Genomic DNA, 15,053 nt, shown 5'->3' with positions numbered 1-15,053 from the left:
ATGAAATCAGTCAATTAGTGGTGAGATTTTCCAGTTCAACTCCCCCCTGCTTCTCCCCCCACCCCCACCCACCCCCCCCACCCCACCCCCACCCCCGTTTCTGGCCAATCCTGACCCAACAACCAGAAAAAGTCTCTCTGATCACAACTCTCTGCTTTTGCTTTTCTGGGGCAGGTGGGTGGTGTGCTTATCTCTCTGAGCTGTGATTAGCGTGGTGGGTGTAGATGTCTGCAACGTACCTTGTATGTGTCATGCGTGAGAATCAGGTTTGAGTTGAACTGGAAAATCTCACCACTAATTGACTGATTTCATTACATCCACTGTACCTGGAGCTTCTCAAGCTCCATGAGCAAAGTAAAGCCAGACAATACACCAACAATTACCAACAACATACCAACAATAGCATTTGACATTCAAGCCGAGAAAGTCATCATTCCATTTAATAAGATTGTGCAGCCAAGAAGTCTTCCCTGAGAGGAGCCAAGAAGAGGCTCACCCCCTCCATGCTCACTTCCCTGCCCTCAGAAACCCTGTCACTCTAAGGTATTTTGTCTCTGCCTTGAGTTCTTTATTCAGAGCTTATTTTTGGAGTCAAACAAGCCTTGGTTTGAATTCCAGCTGTACCACACGCCAGCTTTGTGACGTTAGGCAAGCTTCTCAACCCCACTGAGCCTCAGGAGTTTTTTTATGTCGAGATAATAGTTGCTATCTAACAGAGTTGCCGTGAGGGTTAAAAGCATAACCTTTGTAAAGCTCTAGGCCTGCCTGGCCTAGAGTCTGTGCTCAGTAATGGTCATTTTCTTCATGACTTCATTGGGACCACCAGGTCAAGATTCCCTGTACCTCCACTGCCTCCCAGACCTTAAAAGACCTTCTCACTCTTGGTTTTTCTTAGAGGCATGATGATGTCAGAGGCTCGCTTCAGAGCCATTTCTAGGAGATCATTTCTTCCTGAGGAATTCTCCAGCACACTGCCTCTCCCCTTTTGAAGCACCTGACCCTTATGCATAGAGAGGATTAGATGTCCCCCCTTCCAGAAAATACAGAGCTTTCTTCAGAGCCCTGCCTAACCCAGAAAGAGAAAGCCACACAGAATGGAGGTCCTACTCTTCCCTCCCCACCCCACCACACAGCAGGCTTTCAGGAACCAACAACAATGGCCATTGTGAGCCCGCACTTACTCTTTCTCTCGCCTCAGTGTAGGGTTGCACAGAATGTTCTGACTTCTGCACAGTGTAAGGAGTGGTAAAGATTGCTGCCAATCTGTTCTTGACCCAGACAGTCAGGAAATCCAGACTCTACTTTTGTTGGAACAGCTCCAACAGACTTGAAGGGTAGAATGCCCCTATGCCAAATCAGGGAAAATAGAGGCCCTGAGGAGGAAAGTGACTTGCCCAGGGCCACACAACTAGATAGCCAGAGCAGAGACAGAAATCCCAGCGCCTGCCTGCTAGATCAACACATTCCCTTTCCCTCCGAGCCTACAGCCTCTCCTCTTTAGAAAGCAGAGGCTCTAGGCTGCTTCTCCTTCCGATCTGCTTCCATCTGGATTTTCCAGAGGCAAAGACCACTCAACACTCTCTGGACACTTTTATTGGGTTTTAAACAGATCCCTGGGAATAGAAAAAACCTGCAAGCCAGTATGACAACAGCAGGACACAAAGGACACTCCCCTCAAAGGAGGTGCTTCACTAGCAGGGGTATGAACACTATGCCTGAAGTATCTCCAGATCCAACCCTACTCTTCCTTGCTCAGGCCAGGAATAGTGGATTACTATGAAGTTGTATCTTTCTCTTTCTCTCTCTCTCTTTCTCCCCCTCCCTCCATCTCTCTCTCTCTCTCTCTCTCTCTCTCTCTCTCTCTCTCTCTCACACACACACACACACACACACACACACACGCAGGTGAAGAAAAGGAACTAAAGGAACTCATTTGCAAATAAAATGCTGAATCTCCTGCTTTAGAGTCAAAGAGTGATAATAGAGATGCTTCATTTGCCAGGAAGGACAGTCATCCTAAAAGTTCAAGGTCACAGTACCTCTGGCCTTCACGGTACATCTGCTTTTCTCCTCCTCAGCACTTCATTCTCCCCCTACCTTCTCCTCTCTTACCCACCTCTTACCCACCTTCCATATCTTCCTCTCCCTCTTTCTTTTGCCTCCTGCAATACCTTCTCTGGGTCATGTCAATTACCATCCACAGAAGGCCACTCACTATGTAGCAAAGACAGGATATTCTGAGGTCGCCCCTTTGTAAGGAAACATAACATCCCTGTAACAGCCGCTGTTTCTCAAGGACTTTCTGTGTGCTCTCTGTGCAGGGCCTCTGATTGCATCACTTCTACACCTCACCACAACCCTGCCAGTGGGTTACTGTATCTACATTTTCCAGATAAAAGACAGACTCAGAAAAGCTAAGTGACTTCTCCTGAGGTAATGACACTTGTGGGTGCCCAGCAGTAGTATTCGATGTAGGTCTCTGCCCCACAGCTAGTCTTAGGAGCACATTCTTCATGTTGGGTTTACAGAATGCCAGGGAATGAGCCCTCCTGCCTGCTTATTTTTCTGGCAAAGGTCCTTCTGCCTCTACCCCATGTCCGAGCTAGGATCGTGAGGAAAAGCATGGTCCTAGATTATTCTTCAGGTCAGGTATGGTTGGGATCCCTAAGGGCCTGGTGCTTTGAGAGGCCAGGTGGGAATGTGTCCAGGTGAAGATCCTGTAAGTCACTTAAAGCCTCTTTCCTTACCCACCCTTTGGTGCCCAAGGAAACCCCAGAGCCCCTCCCTTCCCCAAAATCAAGAAACAGTCTTGTGGGGCTCTCCATCTCCCCGCCCCCGGGCTATTTTCAGGTTGCCAGGCTTCTAAGTTGGCTTTGAAGCGCTTTTCGCCAGGAGCAGTCCTTCATCTGCGCAGACCAGACCCAGTGGGAAGCTGAGGCAATCTGCTCAGTGCTTAGCTTTTAAGGCTCTGGGTGCCTGAACCACCAAGGGCGCGTGGCCCATTTCCATGGAAATTTGGCGGCAGGAGAGGAGCACCAAGGTGACACGTGACATGCCGCCTTGGCAGGCCAAGTTTGAGAGAGGCCTACCAGCTACCACTCACCTGTCTGGACTGTGGGGACTGAACCTGGCCCCACCACAAGGCAGAGCCCCACTTGTGTCCTCTCCTTCTGAAGAGAGTGAGAGAGTCCCACACCCCTGCCCCCCCCCTCCACTGCGTGTCAACTTCTCCCTAACAGAGTGAGGAGGGACATTTCCTCCTGCTGTTGGCAGAGCTCCTTCACATCCTGCACCTCTTCTGTCCGCAAAACACCTCATGAAGTAGGTTTTATTATTGTGTCTGTTATGGGCAGGGACCTGGGGGAAATTCTGCCTCCCCCCGGATTCCTCTGTTGAAACCCTAGTCCTCTACCTCAGAAGGTGACTGCATGCAGAGACAGGACCTTTAAAGAGGTGACTAAGATGGACTGAGGCAGTTAGGGCAGCCCTAACCTAATCTGACTGGTGTCCTTGAAAGAAGAGGAGGTCTAGACACACAGACAGACATACCGGGGATGCGCGTGCTTAGAAGAGAGGCCCCAGGGGAAACCCACCCTGCCAGCACCTTGATCGTAGCTGGCCAGCCAACACCAACTGTGAGAAAATAAATGTGTGTTGTCTTAAGCCACCCAGCCCGATGGGCTTGTGTTATGGCAGGCTTAGCAAACAGACTCAGAAAAGACGAATAACCTGCCCTATGTAGACACAGAGATTAAGCTGAAGCGGTTAGCCCCAAACTCAAGACCCTGTAGTGTTTCTCACCATTTCCCTTGAACCCTGGGACTCCTTAGTTGTCTATCAGAGGCCATTTATTAAGTAGTGACAAACTCCTTTTTGCATTTCTAACTAGTCAGACACAGAGCCCTGCCAGGAAGAGCTTCAGATGGGCATTAGCTAACCAGTGTTACCCCACCAAGTGGATAGGAATCCAGCCCAAAGAAATGATACCTAACATCCTAGTTCACCTGTGCTACTATAACCCAGGTAAAGGGACGGCACCCACAGGCTTTATTAGATTATACAGGTACCCCAGGATGTGGGGCAGGCTTCCTTGCCCATATGACAGGATGGTTCAGAAACTCTCTGGGTACCATCATGTAGGATTTCAGCCCATCCGCTGGGGGTTGCTTGGCTCCCTGGGCTCCCCATTGCAGCTCTCAGACCCGAACCCTGGAGTACTGACTGAAGGGGAAACAAGGTAGGAGTGGGGTTGAGGGTAGCAAGGCATCCCATTAGGGTGAGGATCTCCCATGCTTCCCTAGGGCACAGCAAGCTAGAAGTCTGAATCATGCCACACACGTATATACATCCTGAGCTTCCCTTGCATTTTAAACGACTGAACTTTCATTAATGTGAGCCAGCAGCCAAGAGGAGAATGATCATAAAAATTGTGCATTAAGAAAGAGAGGGGAAGGCCTCCTGGGTGACTCCGTCAATTAAGCATCCTACTCTTGATATCAGCTCAGGTCATGATCTCACAGTCAGATTGAGCCCCGAGTCAGGCTTTGCGCTGGGCATGCATGGAACCTGCTTGGGATTCTCTCTCTCCCTCTGTCCCTCCCCAACTCGTTCTTTCTCTCTCTCCTCTCTCAAAATATTTAAAAGAGAGAGAGAGAGAGAAAGAGAGAGAGAGGCAAAAACCAGACTGGGTCAGCATTACCTGATATATGCAGATGAAATAATTCATGGAAAGCCTGTTACCCAGTTCAGTCTAGACAGGTAGTTACTATTATTAATCACTATCTTTTTCTTCTTTCAGGTCAAACTGTCAAGGTCTTTGGCACTACAGCATGTATCTTATTCAGTCTATTCAACAAACATTTAATTGGGAACCTTCTATATGCCAAGGGCTGGGCCAGTTGCTAGGGTTACAAAGATAAACAAAACAGGAAAACATCCTGGCTTTCAACTCTCAGTGGAGTTGGGAGAGTAATATGTTCAGAAACAGTTGTCATTGGGTGAGATCCACTGTCTGAGCATAGGAGAAGGAAGAAGCATGGTGCCTGGCGCATCCCCAGAGGGCAAATAGGAGTTCTCCAAGCAGAGAGACACCTGTGTATGACACAGGGCCAACCAGTAAATGACCTTGCACACCTAAGGAGCCAAGACACCGTTCCTTGGGCTTCCAGAGCCATTGATGCATCTGAAGAAGGGAGTGGACAGATCAGATGTGCCCCTTAGTTCTGAATGCTCTGCCAGCTTTACCTGTCAGTGTTGAGCTCCGGCCCCTCCTCCCAAAAGTGGGCGGGACTAAGGAAAGAAAAGCAAAATGGGGCTGTTGAGATCAAAGAAGTAGGGAAAGGAGCAGAGTGAGGGAAGAGATTGGAGGGAAAAACAGACCGAGTGGGTCGCCCACTTAATCTAAAGTTCACCTGGATTTGAGGTCTCTGTGTGGAGGTGTGAAACTAGAGGACCATTGAAGGTTTTTTAAATGTTTTAGCCTGAATGTGAGGGCTTGGGGACACTTGTACACAGCTCTAAGTGGGTAGATAAACAGACGATTGGGAGTCGTTAGGCTGAATCTGGCAGAAAAAGAAAGTGAAACTAATAGATTTTAGTGCCCACTCTAAAGGGCCAAGCACTTTAACGTTCAACTCTGCCGTTTAATCTCATAACCACACTTGAGGTCACTATTATTGTTCCTAACTCCTAATTTTCAAGTGAAAAAAGCTCTAGATCAAAGTAGTCAGGAAGTAACTTGTTGATATTCTTTTTCACTCTAATTCTTGCATATATTTTGGGCACTTTTATTGCCTAAGGCTCAGGTTCTCAGTCTTGAGCGTGCCTCAGAATCTTCCAGAGGGCTTGTTAGAACAGAGACCACTGGGCCTAATCCCCGGAGTTTCTGATTCATTAGGTCTGGGGTGGGGCCTGAGGATTTCTGTTTCTGACAAGTTCCTGGTTGACTCGGATGCTGCTGCTGCTACAAGACCACACTTTGAGAACCACCCAACAACCTAGCCCGGTGGTTCCCAAACTGTGCTGCCTTTTGGAATCACCTGGGAATCTTTAAAAAACAAACATTGATGCCTGCCTCCCAGGCCCACACATTCTGATTGAACTGGAATAGATGCAATCAGGCCATCATTGTTGATAAAAACTCTCCAGGTAATGTTAACATGCAACAAAGTATGGGAACCTTTGACCTAGCCTCACTTCGCCTTGACCCTAATGCCCATCTTCTTCAGCTGCCCAGCTGGGGCCACAGGAGGGACTTGTCATCTACTAGCATGGCTCAGAGCACTTCTTTCCATCCCTCCATCTCCCGCTGTCTCAGAACACCTGCTCCTAGAACTCCTCGCGCCTCTCACCCCACTTCTCCCTTTTCCTCCAGTCCTTTGTCTCTAGTCCTGTTCAAACTAGACCCTATGCTACAGTCAGTATTACAGCCATCTCTTACCCACTGCCAATACATCCACCTCCTTGTTCTTTCTTTGACCACGTCTAGCTGGGAAAGTTTGAGAAGGATCTAAACCAAACTTCAGGCATGGGAGGGAAGGGAGGCTTCTTGAAGTTGATGACACTTGAGCTGAGTTTCGATGAACAAGTAGGAGTGGAAGAGGGCATTTCAGGCAGGGGTATGATATGCGTAGAGGCACAAAGGAGGGCAACAGGAGGATTTACCTGGAGAACTACATGTTGTGTATGTCTGAAGCAGGTACTAGCCCACAGGGTCAGGAAATAAAACTGCAGAGGCAGCCTCTGGGGCATGAAGCCACGGAGTTTTTACATCACATTTGCAAGTAGGAAGAGCAGTCAGCTGATACTTTTTTTAATGACTTTTAAATTATAACATTAATACACACTTCGAGAAGATATGAAAAATGTAGAAAAGCATCAAGTAGAAAATAACAATGACCTTTAATCTAATTATCCAGAACTCACCACTGTTAAGATTTTAGGGGCATTTGTCCTTTTCTCCTATGCACATTCTTACATAACTGAAAGCATGCTGTGCATAAATACGTTTATATGTCACCTTCACACTTAACATTATATGCATATCTAATGTTTTTGAGATGTTGTAAATATCTTAATGGTGGCATAAGTCTATTGTCATGGATACCATAGACTTTTTTTAACTAGTCTCATACAGATGGAAATAGTAAAGGGTGAGATTTCACTGTTATAAATGATGCCACAATGTTCATATTTGTATGAACTTGGATTCTGTCAATGATTTCTTGTGATCAATACCAAAAAAGACTTTAATGAATCAACAGTATGAAAATTGTAGACTCTTATTGTCAAATTTCTTTCTGAAAAGCTTTTGCCAATTTACACTTTCATTATAGGTGTGAAAGAATGCACATTTCATCTTCTCTTGCCAGCCCTTGGTGTTATGATTGGTGCCACTGAAGGATTTTTGGTATGGGGATGACATGAGCAGATCTGCGTTTATAAAATCACATACTGGAGGCTGAGTCTCGTGGGCCAGATTGGAGCTGCTGTTGTTGTCCTTGCTGTGCCTCCTTTGCTTCCACATTCTCCTTTTTCCATTTTCCCATTCTCCATCTTGTTTTTCCTTCTCAGAGAGTGTATGACAAGGCTTTGTTACCAAGAGCGAAGGTGAAAAGCCCAGCTCTGTGGCTGTAACAACTTGTGCCCAGACCAGTGACCCTCTATTTACAGTTCTGTCATCTAGATAGATAGATAGATAGATAGATAGATAGATAGATAGATAGACAGATAGTAATTCTCCTTAGGTAGAAATATTTTTTTATACTTTTCAGTGAAATTGCCAAATGGATTTATTGCTAAATTAATTTCTTTCTGCATTCTGTGACTGTCCAACCCTACATGTGTTCCTCTGTCCCTGGAATATCTTTGCTCCTTCTCCTTCTCAACCCAGCAAATTGCCTGGCATTCATCCTTCAAGACGTGCCTTAAATGTCTGTGACACCTTCCTCCCACACTTAGCCCAGTCAGAATAGGTTACTCGGGCCTCCCTGTCCCTATAGTTCGATTACAACATTTTCTACACCTAACACATTTTCTCCCTCTTGGCCAAGAGTCCTTTAGGAGTAGAACATTTTGTATTCCTGGTGTTTCTCTGGCATTCAGCTGCTACTCAGTAGCTTATGAGTGAGTGAGTGAGTGAGTGAGTGAGTGAGCGAGTGAATGAATGAATTCCTGTTTTACTAAGGTGCATGGACATTCCATCTTAAATACTAATGAGTTAAAAGTGTAAAGACAATGTGAAGATGATATGAATTGCCAAAACCACACTCAGAATCATGGGTATCAGGTAAAACAGACACCTGGTATACCAGATGTCCTGATCCTGGATTCTAAGTTCTGAACATTAATTGTTCTATGTGCTTAGATGTTGACTTACACTCTATTCTGTTTCATTTTAACTCCAAATTTAATTTGTGCATAAGTATCTCTGTGCTAAAGGAAGTAAAAGGAATTAAGCGATGCCAAAATATCCCAAAGTGTATTCCAAAGAAAACTACCAGAGACTGTTTATAGATATCACACAAAAGAAGAGCCTCATGGTCCCATAAGTTTGGGAAACAACGTTAAATAGATTTCTTTATCTCAGAACGTCCTAGTAGGAATTGTAGGAACTTTAAAGAAAGATCAGCCAGGCAATGGCAGAGAAATAGAAAAGCAATCAAGGCTTTCTTCAGTAGTAGACAGGAGTCATCCTAGCCTCTTTATGCCAGGGAAGATTCAGAGTACAAATTCAAAATCAGAATGGCAAAGTGTATACCGAGATCCTAGCCCCTTACCCTGCATTTATCTCCTTAGTCCCACGTGTGTGTAAGCCTCTGCCCGCCCCCCCACCCACCCACCATGTGGATGAGATCAGCCTTCATTACTTCTCTTCTAGAGCCAGGAAGCAAGGTAATGTGTGGGAAGTGATAGCTGCAAGGTAATGTGTGGGAAGTGATAACAACTTAAAGCCATTCAACAGGAAAATTTGTTAAAAGACCAAGACATTGTAAAAGCTGAAACACTTGAGTCTATTAAGTCCCCTGCTTCTTAGAACATTTTGTTACCAGGGAATGTTTCAAGGAGGGAAAACATTGAACTATAACAGCACTGTCAGATACCAAAGTCTGGTACAAAGAGCAACATTTTACAAGACATCTGTCTTTCTGCCACTAGAGAAACCTCTGAAAAGTTCTGCTGCTTTTTTCTCCTACCTCAGTATAATTCCCCACCCTCCTCACCCCTAGACACACTCCTTGGTTTCTCTCTTTCCTCCTCCTCCTCCTCCTCCTCCTCCTCCTCCTCCTCCTCCTCCTCCTCCCCCTCCCCCTCTCACATTCATAGCCCATGCTGATTTTGCAGACACTGTGTTAAAATGACACAGTAAGCTAAGACTATCCAATGGTTATTTAATGCTCTTTGGTAAGAAGGGAACTAATTACGTGGCTAGAGGTTTAGATACTTGTTGTTTATTGGATCCAAACTCCTTAAGAGAGCCTGCAGCGTTCTCCTAAACAAACACTGCCTTTTCATGGCTTCTTGTTCCAAGCCCACATGAGATGGAGAGTTTAAGGAGACAGTATCTCCACAGATAAGAAAAAAAGGGATAGCAGAGAAGGAGAATGGGAGTATGGACTGAAGTAGAGGGGAAAGCTTACGTGCCTGTGACAGAAAGATGAACCGTCTGTGTATCTGTTGGCAGCTAATGTCCATCGGTGATAATCAGTAGGTTAGACTGTAACAGTGTTGACACATCTGTGGTCAGCTCAGTGGTTTGCTTAACTGTCTTCATTAGCAAAACGTCCATCAAGGGAATGTTTTTAAACAATACCTTCTAAACAAAAAAGTATAGACAAACCTAAACATCTCTTTGGCAATCTTAACAAACACTATTACACAATACCGGCAGGGACCTTAGACAAAAGCCATCTATGAAATAAATAAAAGTGCTGACTTTCTAGTTTGTGGATATTAGTAGGATATTGGTAATTAGCTACAATCTATGAGAAAAGTACCTTCGCCCCGGTAGGGAAAAGAATGGAAGGTTTTAAAGAATCTGCCTTTTTATTTTGCTTCTGTTTTAAATACATAAAAATTGTGTTGTAAAAGTGAGGCTTGTTCCCAACGTCAAGCCTTGATCCTGCCATTGCTTTCACAAGAAATCGGGCAGGCACTGCCCAAACCTCAGGAACCCTGAAAAAGACCTCTTCCAGGTGCTGGATCAGAAGTAACTGCCACTGTGGGAGGCCATCAATCCTATGTGACTCTGAGCCTGAGACACATATTTTCTGTCCCACTTTTTCTGCCATGGACTCAGAATAATTTGGTTTAGGTGAAATATTCTTTTCCTTGGCATAGCTTAGGCACCTGGTGTCCTGAAGGAGGTCACTGATTTCCCCCAAGGATGTCCAAGAAGGTTGGCTCACCACTGGCTTACCACAGGCCAAATCTGAGGTTAATTAATCGTCAGTCATCATCAGTAGGGCCATGATGTTATTCAGACATTCAGAGAAAAGAAACTTGAACTAGTTATGGATAAGGATTTTCATCAACATTCCTTCCTATCCTAATCCCAAACCAGTGTGTCTTTAGCTGCACTAGGGGGTTGAAAATCATTTTGGCAATAGCTGGTTCATCATTTATATTACCCTCCATTTGAAGAGCTTCTTGAAATGCCAGCTTCTTCATTGGATGCATGTTAATGTTCCGAATCCAAACCGTTTTTCACTAGAACTGGGTTTCTGTTCACGAAATGGTACATTTATTGACCTTTGGGGAAATTCCCTATTCAGAATGAGTACGAAAATGCTGTTTGGTGGGAGAGGAAGGGTTATTGACAGATGTGAGTTGGTCATCTAAGGTGCAGACATTCTGACCACAACCATCCTGAGGAACAGAGAGATATGTATGCCCTGCTTCTGCTTTTCTCACTCTGCAGACCTCAGTGACCAGCTCCTCGAAGTGGTGGGGCTAGAGGGAGCCATGGAGATGGGGCAGATCTACACTGGCCTGAAGAGTGCGGGCAGGAGGCTGGCCCAGTGCTCCTCAGTCACCATCAGGTACGCTTCCTCATTACCCAGCAGCCTCCGAATCTTCCCACCTCCCTCCGTATTCTTACAATGACGAGGAAGCTATCTTTGGGTTTCAGTGCGGGGAGAGTGACGGACAGAAGCTCGATAACATTTATAAGAATGTCTTTAGAGACCATTTCCCAAACTAGGTACAATACAACCATGCAGGACATCAATTAAAGGGTCCACCTCGACCAGTTTGCCATTCTCTTATAATGAATTGGTGAAATTCTCTAAATGGTAATAGAAGATGATGAGGCCCAGAGAACCAGAGGTCCAACTCCTTGCCTTTCTTATCTTCACTAATTAAGATGCTAGATATATGGCAGAGGGCACACTGTGACAAAAACCAGGTTCTCTGCTTGCCCTTTCTTGGATAGTGGCCTTAGAAATACTATTTCCTGGGGCGCCTGGGTGGCTCAGTCGGTTAAGCGTCCGACTTCAGCCAGGTCACGATCTCGCGGTCCGTGAGTTCGAGCCCCGCGTCGGGCTCTGGGCTGACGGCTCAGAGCCTGGAGCCTGTTTCCGATTCTGTGTCTCCCTCTCTCTCTGCCCCTCCCCCGTTCATGCTCTGTCTCTCTCTGTCTCAAAAATAAGTAAACGTTAAAAAAATTTTTTTAAATTAGGAATACTATTTCCTGTATACCTTTGTGGAGCCAAACCATCAACATCAGCAAATCTGTCCTAATTGCCTAAGAGGGTGATGCTTCCGTGGGGTATGGACCCCACAGGTCAGTCACTGCCGGCTCCTGGAAGAAATGGAGTCTAAGAGAGGGAGGGGATCCTCGGTTTCAGTTACTTCTGTTTAATCAATAAAATTCATCAGATTCTTCCCCACCTGATTATTTCAGAAGTCTTTATTCCCTTCCTTTTCCCATCCAGTTTTTCCAGTTCAAATCCTTTAGTGTGCCTTAGGGATCTCCTGGACAGGCCACAGTATGCAGGCTTCCCAAAGTTACTGGACCACAGACCCCTTTTGTCCCAAAACCTCTTGGGCAAGTACCCTCAGCAGACTTTTCGGGAAACGCTGCTCTCTGCATCCTTCAGAAAAGACCCCGAGAGCTGGTTCCCTGACATCCTTAGCTCTAAACTCTTTTCTTCATTCCCTCCCTGTGTCTTCTTTGTCTTTTCTATTATTCTCCAAACCTTTGTTTGTTTTTTTCTCTGGGCTATTGCTGTGCTGGGGCCCTGTTTTCCACACGAATCCCCATACTTCCTTCCCTGTCCACCGTCCATGACTCCAGCACTGAGTAGGTCTAGTCTCTTAGCACATCTAAGACATAACTGACGTAGGCCACAGAGAATGTAACATCTTAGTCCCAGAGGAATCAAAAACGCCATGTATGAGAGGGAGGATCTTTTCTTCATATTCAATAGGCCTATTTCTAGATGGAACAGATGGGGTGAGCCAGGATCCCCATCCTCCTGGGCATTTCCCAGACACCTTCCTCAGCCCCAAGAACCAAAATGCCACTCCCTTCTCTCGTGATTTGTTTTATTACTAGGTTTCTTATTTTTTTTATTATTAAATATTCTCAGGATCAGTGAGAGAATCGTCTACATCAAAACATAGCCTATATCCCTCATTTTGTAACTTCAAAAACAGGGCCGATGCCAAACCCAGGTGAGAGCTTCCTGGCCAGTGGGTGGCAACTGTTGCCTGCTCGCCCAGACCAGAGGCTTCCGAAAGGACTTGCCTTTTCTCCTCGAGGTGATGTAGTACGAACTTACAACTCTTCTACAGAAGGAAGTCAAAAGACCTCATCTCTCCCCTCTTAAGAATCCATATGCCAGAGAAGCTTTGCCCCAGGCAAGAAAGCAACACTGTCTTCTCTCCTTCCATCCTACCCGTGGGGACAGTATTCCTGATGACCCCATTTCCCAGCTAAGCCACGTTCATAGTCCGAGCCAGCACAGAGTGTGCTGCTGTTCAAGACATACAAGAGAGGATGGTTAAGAGCAGGGGCAAGGCAAGAACACTCAGAGCTGAGCTGTACCTTGTATAGGTTGGAGACGTTACCTCATTGACATGACGCAACTTCTCACTCAACATAGAAACCAGGCCCTTTCCCATTTCGCTTCACTGTGGAGCTTCTGGCACAATCTGCAGGCCCTCCGGCTGGTTGTTGACGGAGGGTCTGCTCAGCAGTGGTGCTGCCATACTTGTTGGCCACTGTTTCCCAGACTTCCGTGGACTTCACTGCTCACCCACGACAGTGTTTCTCAAACTGGAGTCTGAACACCAAAGCAACAGAATCACCCACGATGCTTATTAAAATGCAGGCCCCTGAGCCTGACCCCAGACGTGCCTAGTCGGAATTCCTGAAGTGGGCTCAGCAATCTGTTTTTAACCAGCCCTCCAACAGAGTCTTAGCGAACCACTCCTAGGTGGGCAGATAAGGTCTTCCCACATCTGTTGCCTTTGTGGGGACCACCCTAATTCTTCACCTCCAGAAGAGGCAAAGCTCACTGTGTTCTCTCGGTTCTCGGTTTTCCAGGACAAACAAGTTGCTGCCAATGCAAGTGGATGGAGAGCCCTGGATGCAGCCACCTTGCACAGTGAGTTCTGCCAATCATTGAACTAAGGGGGAGAAGTGTTATCCTGGGCCCCTTTTGGGTACCGACAGTATGAAATCGCTCACTCTCAGAGTTGCAGGGGCTTTGGGATAGTATAGCCTGTCTTCCACTTTATTCATCCACCCATTCAGGTACCTGCTAAGCCTTTATTGAACACCCAAAGCAGTTCCAAAACAGAACGAGACACTGTTGGTGTCTTCAGAGAGCTCACACTTGTAGTTGGTGAATTCTAAGACGTCCTCTACTGTATCCTTGAGCGTCTCCTCTTGTGTCATTGCAATGGCAGAGAACTTGCCTTGCCACCCCAAAAGGAGACCTGCTTTGTTGAGGAAGAAGCGAAATTGTTACAAAGGGCTTCCTTGCATAGAAGCGAAATCTGCACCCTTGTGCTGGAACTTCTGCCCAGCCGCTGTGACCACTGGAGGCCCTGGGAGAAGATTCCTACAGGGCACACGCTTCACTACAGGTGCACCTACCTGGAAACCCCACTGCAAGCGGAGACAGTGAGTTCTCACTCACAATAATAATGGCCCCACAGGGACCGTGTGCCCTTCTTTCCTAGCTAAAAAGCCAGCTAAAAACTCTATGGCGAAGGGAAACCACCATCCTGGTGTTCAGGGCCAGGGCGTTCACTGGGATATTACATTAATATCACCTTCAGTACTATTACGAATGCTCCAACCTCAAGAGATGAAAGCAGTGTTTCTAAGCTCCTCATTTGTGGAGTATTCAGACATCTCAAAAACCTGCTATTCTGAGCCCTCAAAACATCTAGTTTTCTTCTACTAGAGAAAGGGTTGCATGAGATTCCTACCAGGCCTGAATTGTAGATGTGTTTCCATCACTCTTTCTTCCATGTGACTTCTACAGATTATAAAACTGGCCCCTGGAGACAGACTCTGGGGAAGGCAAACTTCTATAAAAGGGTATCAAAAGGAGAAATTTTTCTGCAGAACCTTACCTCAGTCTTCTGGCTTCTATGAAGACTAAGAAAAAGATGAAAACACACTACAGCAAAAACTAATAATAGCTTGCCACTTTGTTAGAATTAGAAAGGATGGAGGAAATTTCTACTACTTATAATTTTGATGGAGCTAAATTGAGAAAAATCTATCCAAACTCCTCTTGTCTTCTAAAAAAAGGCTGGAAGAAATCAAACCCCCTCCCACCTAACTCAGCAATATCTGAAAACTGGACTGCCATTTCTCTTACCGCAAGGACTTGTTTTTGGAATAGCCAAATGCTTCCCCTGTCCCCACCCTCACCCTCTCTCCATGCCACCCTTCAGAGATTTCAACTCATGTGAAAAAAACTGTGACCCAGTGATCTTAAGGTGTACGGTCCATGGACATCCACACATAAAGATGTATCCGTCTGCTCAGGCTGCCGTCACACAATACCACAGACTGGCAGCTTCGATGACAG

The 15,053-nt window shown here is 46.0% G+C and overlaps 1 protein-coding gene across 13 annotated transcripts in view; it reads left to right on the top strand.

Annotated features, from left to right (window-relative positions):
- DGKG (diacylglycerol kinase gamma) overlaps nt 1-15,053 on the top strand; it is a 217,172-nt gene that overhangs the window by 179,912 nt on the left and 22,207 nt on the right. For all 13 annotated transcript variants that reach the window (XR_005792298.1, XR_005792299.1, XR_005792297.1 and 10 more), the window contains 2 exons: nt 10,919-11,039; nt 13,550-13,610. Coding sequence is in view for 1 of the 13 variants with exons in the window: in XM_040481018.1 (XP_040336952.1) it covers nt 10,919-11,039; nt 13,550-13,610 (182 nt within the window). In the remaining 12 variants the exon portion in view is untranslated. The remainder of the gene's footprint in view (nt 1-10,918; nt 11,040-13,549; nt 13,611-15,053) is intronic.

The sequence above is a fragment of the Herpailurus yagouaroundi genome, unplaced genomic scaffold, assembly GCF_014898765.1.
Source record: "Herpailurus yagouaroundi ecotype Mexico unplaced genomic scaffold, PumYag 159, whole genome shotgun sequence".
NCBI classification, from domain to species: domain Eukaryota; kingdom Metazoa; phylum Chordata; class Mammalia; order Carnivora; family Felidae; genus Herpailurus; species Herpailurus yagouaroundi.
Note: the sequence above shows the minus strand (reverse complement) of the source record. Positions and strands in the feature narration are given on the sequence as shown.